Source organism: Solanum stenotomum, unplaced genomic scaffold (genome assembly GCF_019186545.1).
Source record: "Solanum stenotomum isolate F172 unplaced genomic scaffold, ASM1918654v1 scaffold16320, whole genome shotgun sequence".
NCBI lineage: Eukaryota > Viridiplantae > Streptophyta > Magnoliopsida > Solanales > Solanaceae > Solanum > Solanum stenotomum.
Window position 1 is genome coordinate 35,427 of NW_026023996.1, and position 10,632 is coordinate 46,058.

General features: G+C 31.6%; 2 protein-coding genes across 2 annotated transcripts; both read right to left on the reverse strand.

The window, feature by feature from the left end:
* Positions 1 to 601: 601 nt before the first annotated feature.
* LOC125850334 (uncharacterized) lies at positions 602 to 1,210 on the reverse strand. The gene has a single exon (XM_049530180.1). It carries the CDS (start codon positions 1,208 to 1,210, stop codon positions 602 to 604), a length of 609 nt encoding a protein of 202 aa, XP_049386137.1.
* Positions 1,211 to 3,499: 2,289 nt separating this feature from the next.
* LOC125850341 (bHLH transcription factor RHL1-like) lies at positions 3,500 to 9,366 on the reverse strand. Its single transcript, XM_049530188.1, has 7 exons — positions 8,985 to 9,366; positions 8,723 to 8,815; positions 8,205 to 8,351; positions 7,957 to 8,022; positions 5,963 to 6,028; positions 5,181 to 5,249; positions 3,500 to 3,977 (listed from the first exon to the last, which is right to left on the reverse strand). Exons 1-7 carry the CDS (start codon positions 9,348 to 9,350, stop codon positions 3,621 to 3,623), a joined length of 1,164 nt encoding a protein of 387 aa, XP_049386145.1. The 5' UTR covers positions 9,351 to 9,366; the 3' UTR covers positions 3,500 to 3,620.
* Between the last annotated feature and the right edge of the window lie 1,266 nt (positions 9,367 to 10,632).

The following is a 10,632-nucleotide window of genomic DNA, read 5'->3' on the forward strand; positions in this document are numbered from 1 at the left end:
CAATTGGGAAGCTACTTCTGCTGAAACTTCTAGGTGATATCATGATCAATTATTTTCTTAAGCTCCCAGCAACATGAAAGAATTATCACGTATGAAGTCGAGAATGGAGTATAGTGAACAAATTAATGTCTTGGGAGGGGAACCCCAACTCTATAGTTTACATTTTTGTATAGGAAGTTACAGACACATTTGCTAGCTGCATGTGATTGTAACTCTAGAAAATCTTGACTTCGTGCTTCCGAAACAATTGGACTTTGTGTTTACAAGTAGTCCTGTGTTCTCATTAGCTATCTGATCACTCTGTTCAGCCTCCAACGCTATAGTCTAACGATTAATGAAGTGAGTGAAAATCATGGGCAAGTACACTTAGCTGATTTATTCCTATTGCCCAAGTATGTGAATTACTAGGTAATCATGCTGGTAGGTACACCACATAACTCAATTATATGTGTTATAGATGTCATTTAAAACAGATAGCATGACCAAAAACTATAATAAAGCACAGGTAAAAGACTAAAAAAGTGAATTGTGATTGCAATTTGAATCATTTCAGAAATAATAACTCTAATTGTGTTTTCAAGATTAAGAATAATGTAGACAGTCATGTGTTTGTGGGTAAAACTGAAGCTCTACAAAAAGGACATGATTTTTTCCTCTGCAACCACTTGTTGATGCATTCAGCATGAAGTTCATGGCCACATTGAAGTGTGCCAATGTTATCTTCATCTTTATATTCAAGTAGGCAGATAGCACATGCTTCTTGTTCCTCATCATCACCATCTTCGTTGGAGTCTATGTCCATAACACAAGTAACATAACATGTACTTCTTTCGAAATACTCAGACATATCTTGATCCACAAACTCATTAATATCGTCTTCCTCCTCCACCACCTCCTCTTCTTCTTGTTCGACTTCAATTTCATCAGTATAGGTGTCATCAAGAACCGATTGTGGCATTTGAATATTGTAATGAATGTAGTTAGTATTCACTTGCATTCGAGCTGTCCTAGTCCGTCTTCCACTTGTTTGCTGATAGCCTTCATTAAGCAAATGTATATCATACTCCATTCTTGTTTGTACAAACCACCCAGACTCCATTGTTGCTTCCATATTTTCAACTTCAACATTCTCCTCCTCCTCTTCTTCTATAATTTCTTCAAGAATGAACTCATTCACGGCTTCCTCTACCTCTTGCTCGTCTTCTTCCATAATTTCTTCATCCGACAACTCCTCTTCTTCTTCTTCTTCTTCTTCTTCTTCTTCTTCAATTTCATCAACAATTTCACCAATATTTGAATGTTCTAACTTAATACGAGACATGAAACTATAATCAACTGGAGGCAGGTGTTGTAGTCGATTCAAGAGAGGAGCATCAGGTGGCAGTGTACGAGTACAAAAACAGGGAACTTGATAGTGTTGAGACATGTTTCTTGAAGTTTTTTTATGGCTGTGTTATGTGTTAGATTACGAGAAAAAAAGAAGTTAAGAATTGGAAATTAATGCAACTGTTGTTAATGTTAGGCATTTATAAGGAAAAAATATTTGTAGGAATTTGATTGGGAAAGGGAAATATTTATAAGAATTTGATTGGGAAAGGGAAGTGGGAATTAGTTTCCTTTTTGTTTCTTTTCTTTTTGCTTGCCGGCTTTCCCCCCAAGTTACTATAAAAATTGTTACACAAGACTTATAATAACATTTTTCAATTTTATTTAATTAAAATGTAATTTAGAAAATTACAGCACACGTTGAAATTTTTATTTTTAATCAGTATAAATGTAGAAAATTACAGCCCACGTTGAAATTTTTAATCAGTATAAATGTAGAAAATTACAGCACACACTCGAATACCAGTCTTAAGAAAAAGAAAAAGGAAGAGGTTATTCACTGGTGTACTCGTACTTAAAATCACGGTGTCATCGAATCACCCAAATCATCCAAAGGCAGTAAAGAATAGTAGAAACTGTTTTGTGCAGAATAAGAAGATGAAACTCCTCTATTTATGGATAACAAAAAATAGTGTGAATAATTGTTTAATGTGCCTTATCAAAAAGGTCACAATCCTTTAGAAAAGTTAAAAATTATAACTCTTCGCAAAAGTTACAACTTTGTGAAAAAGTCACAAGTTTTTAGACTAGTCACAATTCTTCACAAAAATTACAACTTTTTGTACAAGTGACAACTCTTCATTTCTACCTTGTTGCGAATTAAATTTATCATATAAATCGAATTATGTAAATATTTTTTTACAGTAACAGCTCATTACCAACTATTTAACCCCCCCCCCCCCCCCCCCCCCCCNGCACCACCAAAAAAAAAACAATTTTTTTTCTTATCTTACAATATCTGTTTTCTAGCTGTCTCTTCAAAAAGAAAGAGCAAGCCTCTTTCATTAGTACTAGTAAGTTCTTTTTGAAAAGTCAAAAGGACAATTATTTTAACCAAATTATTAGGCCTAGTCATTAAATAAGATATTATAAAGTATAGGAATATAGTAATTTCCAAATGTACTTAAAGACAAACTAATTATCTTTTATATATTATAAAAATAAGTACTCCCTCACTTTTCCAGATCCTGGATTTCTAGAAAATTATTAAGTACTAATATTCTTTTAATCACTTGTTTAGTCATATCCCCTCATAAGAACATCATTATAATCTTTTACTCACTAATTACATATTAAAAATTCCTCAGTAACCCCTCAATAATATTCATTTCGCAGTAGTTTAATGTCTGTTCAAATTAGAAATTACTAAAATTATACTAATATCATTTTTTTTAGAAATCCTTGCTCCTTCCAAAGAGAATCGCTATCTTGTTTTGCTCCCTGATCTCTGGATACATCTCTCTATATTTCTCCATGAAAATTGGTTCGTTGAAACTGTCAACATTGTAGAAGCGATAAGATTAGGAATGAGGAAATTTGGACAAGGTGAGATTTGTCTTTGTGATGGACAAGATGAGGGAAGCGAGACTGAGATGATTTGGGCATGTAATGACTGTTGAGGAGAAGTGTAGAGGTCACTGATGCGAGAGGTTGGATATAGTAGGCACAAGGAGAGGTAAAAATGACCGGAGAAGTATTGGGAAGATATTAAGGTATGATACAACTCTAGTTTACATGTAGAGATTGCGAATAGGATAAAATGATAGAGGATAGTGGAGTGTTGTTCGTTGTAGAATAGCCTAATCTTGTAGTGTATTGCTTTTGATTTTTTCTATCATATTTGTTTATTGTGCTTTAATTTCGTACTATATGTTGTGTTGTTGTTATTGTTCTTTTGACTAGTTGCTATGTTTTTCTCACCATCATTTTTTCCTCGCTTATTTACTTTGCTTTGATGTACTCGAACCGAGATAGAGATAAGGTCTATGTAACTCTATCCTCTTTAAACCTTGTGGGATTTCACTGAAAATGTTGGTGTTTCATTTTATGTGATACATTTTAACTGAACACAACGTTTAAGAAAAATAAAAAAACTTTTGAAGCTTATATTCTAAAAACAAGTCATCAATATTAATATGACTATAAATAATTCCATAAAAGTATAAAACGAGAAATATAAAATCAAATTGATTCTAAATAAAAACAGTGAGTCACATTGGGATAGGAGGACTAACTCAAGTCCCGCCATTGCCCATCGTAGCTGATTGAACAGTGGAAGCCGACAAGGTAGGAGAAGACGGTCCACCGCCGGTCTCACCACCGCCGTTGATGGCGGAGCTTCCGCCGAGTAGTAGTGGGTTGTTGGGTTTCATGGAGTGACACGTGGAGGTGGAAATAGCAGTGGCTAAGGAAATTGGCATAAGGCATAAGCCTTTTCCTTGAAGATACTGCATTGCTGATCCCATATCTTCTTCCATTAGCTTAGCTACTTGGTGTTCCGTCATCGTCATGCTGCTGTCGTTATTTGCAGACGACGTCGTTCCATTACTGCCACCCCGACCTCCATTTCCTTGTACACAATCACCTCCTCCCTGCAAAACCAAATTAATTTATTACTTAATTCCTTAAACAAGTAATTGTGACTATTACAACTTAAGACAAAGTAAGGAATGTATTATTTTTTTTTAGAGTTTTGCAGCCTTAAGTATGTCAAAGATATATTTATAGCAATAAGAGCATGCATGTTATCAAGCTTACATGGGGGATCACACTACGCGTGAATCGAGTAACTTTTGCCCAAATCTATAAATATATATAAATATTTCAGTGTAAATTCAATTATTATTATTATATATATTAACTTGGAAATTGTTATAGAAATTCATAAAATTTAAATCCTAAATCCGTCTCTTACTAAGATGAGATGATATGAACATAAAGGCCGATTTTTACAAAGACATCAACTTAATAGTATATAGTTAAATATTTAGTGCATTTCTTAATTTGTATATAAGATTTTAACATAAATTATTATATTCACTTGAACTCGTAATTATACTATAGATCAGTCCTTATTGGACACCACCACTCTTCTCTAAAGATTTCTAATTTGAGCCCGGTAAATGCAAAAAATTGTAATAGAGCCTACTTTCCATTTGAGGGATTTTATATAGCACAAATCCAAATTAATTGAAACGGAGAGCAATAATACCGGGAGATAATAAATTTTGTGAAATACAAAATATGTCCTTTTTTGTAAAAAACAAAAGAAAAATAAAAGGGAAAGCCCTTAGCTTGGAGGTGAAAAATAGGGTGCGGTAACCAAAAAAGGTGAGCACGCGTGAGCTTTTTGTGGTTTGTCACATTCTGCTGACAGAGAATTTGAGAAGGACAGATTAGAGTTATTTTATCTGTTCAAGAATATCTCCCATGCTTTCTCTACGGATCAAACTACTATGCCATTTTCATCCCCTGTTGTTTTTTCTTTAAATGGAAAGTCTAATAGATATATTCCTCTACTATGCACTAGCCATTGATTCTATTTCTTTTTTCCTTTATTGTACTCCATTAATAACAAATTAAAGTACAGCAAGTAATGGTTTTTTTAAATTTATTTCTCACACGGTATTATGAGTTTGCTAATTCAAACATTAAATGGAGAATTCTTATTAGGTTTTCATATTTAGGACTCGAACTTATACATCTGAACTCTGATTAAGGCGAAGAGATCCTACAATTCCAATAGAGAAGACATGCGAAATGACTGAAATTTCAACTAAGGTATGATGTAGTACCTCAGAGGATCTATCAGCAACTAGGGGAGCAACAGCTGCAGCACCACCCAATCTGCTCATACTCAGAACCTAAACACAGAGAAGAAAAAGAAAAATGATAAAAGAGAAGCAGAAACACCATGGAGTTATAGTCTTATAGAAATGGCCAATAGGATTTCTATTACTCTTCTATCCATGGGTGGAAGCACGTTGCTGAGAAAGTTTTTTGCTTTATATATATATATAAAAAAAAAAATAGCTTGCATATCGAAATATTTGTGTAGTATAACGGAAATGACAACACTTGACCTCAAGAGCCTACATTGGGGCTCACTGGTTAAGGAGATCTATTTTATCATTTAGGTCAAGAGCTTGAATTTGGCTCAAGTCATATAGTTTATAGAAATTACTATAAACTTTCTTCCAAATAAAAGTTATTGTAGTTTTGATCCCTCGACTCTGCCCTAAAATGGAGTAGCCTAATAGGAGTATCTAAAATGTTAAAGAAAGTTTTCTCAACGATGATGCTAATTAAGACCGACTTATAGAATCATTTTAACTTATATATATATATATATATATATATATATATTCCTTATCATATTTGTGTGTGGGCGTCTATATATTTTAATCTTCTATATGAAATCTTTAACTTCACCAACTATACTATAGACACATTCACAAAACATGTTGGAAATAACTATAACAGCATTTTCCATCCCAATTTGTCAACAGGGAAGCATTGATCTGTTTCCAATTTTTAAGTCCACAGAACAATAAATGTGAAGAGAGAGAGAGAGTACTTTGACTTGGAGCTGGAGGAACCTGACATAGTCGATGATCTCATCTAACATTGAAGCCTTGTCTGTCTGTATTCCATATAAATCACAATCACGTTAGTTCCTAATATTATATCGTTCGTTTTCCAATAATTATAACAGTTAGCTAATAAAATAATATATCACAATGTCATAAAGCACAATTGTTAATTAGTGTAATAGATGACTCATTATCTAGAAATACAATGTGTGAATTCAGAAGAGTTCGGTTTATGACCATTGCTAATATTTTAATTTTATGATTACAAGAAATCGATAGATAAAATACAAAAAATCAGGACAGAATTTTTTTTTCTCAATGCAAATTGTAATTGGTTGTAGGATATTATTTCCTTGCAAAATGTAAGGAAACATGAAAACACTATTGGGTTGGAATCATATATACAATCCACACACACTTGGGATCTGATATCAACATTTCTATTACTCGATCAGAGCCAACATCTAAATTGAATACTTTTGACATATAACAAATATTTATATGTGAAAATTCACTAAACTAGGATAAATAATAGATTTGTATTCATAATTTTAAAAATTATAATACTAGACTGAGAACCATAAATATTGAACTTATACACAAACTATCACTAACTAATCGTAGATATAGTAATATACTACATGTGCTTCTAATTTAATAGTATTTGTATCTATCTCTATTTGACTTAATATATCACCATTTAACTTTCATTTAGTCGAGAATAATCTATAAATATTAAAAGACGAGATCGAAAGAAAGATTAAAAAAAATACTTATAATAAACAATTGGTCCTTTTGCTAACATGCATCTATAGATTAAATAGATATAGATGTTGAATTACGCTTCATAAATGATTTAACTGACTGTAGCAGCGGATTACGATCACAGCATCTCATTTCAAAGTACTAATATAATCGATATTTGAATATAGGTGATCATTGAAAAGACAAAAATAGAAAATATTATATCCCATCCATTTTAATAAAAGAACATCATATTCACCACAATTAACAGTGTTTTAAAAGGCAGGGCGTGAGGCAAAGCATTTTAATTAGTATAGGACGAGCCGCAAGTCTCGAAACTGGGGCGTATGCCTTATAGATTTTTAAATGTTTAATTTATAATATAGTATAATAATATAATAACACAAAATTATAAAAATAAATCAATAGTTTCAAATAATTACAAATATGATCAAATAAACTTATAGAAAATAAAAGTTATAACATGATTATATAAGTATAAATCATCTAATATCTTAACTTTCTAATATAAAAAGAATCATTATTTCAAAAACTATTTTTTATCATACTATATAATTTATCCCTTAAAAGAAAATAATCAATAAAACTTACTAGTATATGAGTGATAAAACATCATTCTACCATGAATAAAAATAAAATTACTAGATATTTGAAAGTAATTTTATTTTTATTCTGGAATGATGTTTTTATTATCATATACTAGTAAGTTTTATTGATTATTTTCTTTTAGGGTAAATTATATAGTATAATAAAAGATAATTTTAGAAATAATTATTCTTTTATTAATAGAAAGTTAAGATATTAGATTATTTATACTTGTATAATCATGTTAGAAGTTTTATTTTCTATGAGTTTCTTTAATCATGTTTGTAATTATTTCAAACTATTGATGTATTTTTATAATTTTATGTTATTATATTATTATACTATATTATAAATTAAAAATTTTAAAATCCATAAGGCTTACACCCAAATCTCGAGACTTACCCTATTCTAAGTAAACCCTTGCCTTTTAAAACACTGATATCATGTATTTACTCTGTATTTGAATTAAGTATGGCATATTATACAAACTATTGACTTTATGATATTTATAATGAGTAAGTTTTCAGAGCAATATTTAATTTTGTAAAATCATAAAGGAATCAAGATGGAATATTAGAAACAAAAAGAATAATTTTAATTTATTTTTATATTAGGAGTGAGAAATTACCTTATTGGCATTAGGTACCAGCTCCTGCAAAGACTTCATTCTCTCTGCAATTCTCTCTCTTCGTAACTGCTCACATCCAAAATTTCGGAGCCACAAAACAAAACAAATCAGAAACAACACAAAAATCGCCATCAAATTCTAACCAACTCATCACAACACAACAAAAATAAAAATCACAAAAAAAAAAACTAAAGTAAAAATAACTGCAATGAACGACGAGTACTGAAGAAACGAGTGCGAGTACGTACTCTTTCAGCAATGCTGTGAGGATCAGTTGCTTGTCCTCTTCGAGCCCTAACTTTCTGTTGCTTTGGCTGCGCTCCACCAGCTGAACCACTCGCCGCCGGCGTTTGATTCATCGTCAACGACGCCGCCGGAGCTCCGAAACTCTGCGCCTATATTTTCACAGAACATAAATCAATCGCCATAATTTATTATACGCAATAAACTTCGATTGAGCAAAAAACTATATAGATTAGCGAAAAAAGTTATAATATAGATCTCTGTAATTGATACTGAAATATATGAGTTAGTTGATTTATCGTCGAAACTCTGATACTATATTTTCACAGAACATCGATCGCCGGTAAATTACTCTGCATAAACTCCGGTTATACATATATGCAATGCATTCAGAGAAAAAAAAAACAGTTTACAATGGAAAGCTGTTTTCGATAAATTAGAAAAACAACTATTATTCCATATGATCTCTGTAACGATTGAAATTTATGAATTAGTGCGTGTATCGAAATTTATATATGCAGACCTGAGAATGGTGAAAATGCTGAGATTGATTTGAGGTTTGACCAAGAGATCCAGAGAATCCATTGTAAAGAGCTTGAACTGAAATATCATTCCCCTGTATATAATCAATTCTTCATCAATCTACTATAATTCAGATAATTATAATCATAAACTTGGTTAAACTGTCACTCAATTGAGTTTTTGGTAATTAATTCGTCATTAATCTACTAAATTGATTGATTAATCACTATACTGAACTGAATTTTATGGTAAATGAAACTCACCGGATTTAAACCGTCGTCGTTTTGATCGCCGTTCATCCCAGAGCCGCCATTACCGGCGATTCCTCTAGAAAGCAAAAGCTGCTGCTGAAGCATCAACGCTTTAGCAGCTGCGGCAGCAGAGCTGCCGCCGTTGATCTGATGTTGCCGGAGCTTGGAAGCCAAGAGAGTTGACTGATGGTCGTCGAAATTGTAGGGGTGACCGTCGCCAGAGATTTCAGGCCAGGGAGAAGAAGAAGGAACGGAAGAGAGAATCTGTTGGAGGAAGTCGTCGTGTGACGACGACGGATCGAAATGGGAATGACTGATGTGTTCGCCGGACGAAGCACCATTTTCGCCGGTGCTTTGAAATGAGTTCATAGCTTGCATTGTTTTTTTCTTCTTCTACCTCATGAGTTTGGTGCTGAAATGTTGTTTATATAGGTTGCAACGCACCCCCAACCCCACCCCATCATGGTCCCAAAACCCTACCATTAATAACAGATTGGCATATTTTTAGAGAGTAATAAAAAAAAGTTGTATCCAATTTCTAATAATTTGTGTTCGGTCAGTTTAATTGTACCTCAATTAATTTTATGAGTGATTGCTTTTTTTCATTGACACATATATCGGGTATCCGATAACTCTATATATCCCTAATGTTTAAATTGATGTTAGCAATTTTCAAGAACAATAATTATCAAGTAATGTAAAATGAGATAATTTTATCTTGAACTTTTAGAATGATAAATAATTTGAGATAATTGTTTTTGTGACGGTAGTATAGAACTAAGCTATACTTATACAATTAGGGGTTGTTTGGTTTGAAATGGATAAAATTCAGGATTATTTTATCGTGCGTTTGGTTGGAGGTATTAGGCAGTTTTGGAATTATTTGTCCCATATTTTTATATTGATGGGGTAAGTTATCTCATATATGATAGTATATATATATAATGGAATAACTTTATCCAAGATTAATTTAACCCAAAATAATTAATCCCAAAATAACTTATTCCCAACCGAACGATAAGTGTGTGTCCAATCCTTTGGCCCGACTTGCATCTTATTACTAATTTGTGTATTTGAATTAAGAGATTATAATTCAAATGCATATTATGAGTTAAGAGTACTACTATCTCCATCCATTTTTATTTATCATGTTCGTTTTTCAAAGTCAGTTTGAATAATTTTCAAAGTAAAATTAGATTATATTAATTTGATATTTTAAGCAAAAAATTTAGATATTCAAAAACCATAAAAAAAAAATACTATAAATTACAACTTTTTGCATATCAATATGATGAAAAAATACATGTTAAAATGTTAGTCAAAGTTCTTATCATTTGACTATATAAAAGAAAACCATAACAATTAAAAATGGACGGAAGAAATAATTAATAACTTTTTTACTATTATTGTCGAATGATTTATCCATCCTATAATCTTGGAAATGCAAGAAAAAGAAGTTAAGTTGGTAAACTATATTTAGAACTTCTAATATAGTTGAACGAAATTGAATCAAGTGCTTCGTTCATTTATTTTACTTGTCATATTTTAATTTGTAAATATTTTTTAAGAAGATATATTAATTAGAGTGTAATTTAACTAAATTATCCTTGTTTACCACTCATCTTTACTTAATATTTCTCCTTTTTGCATCATATTAATA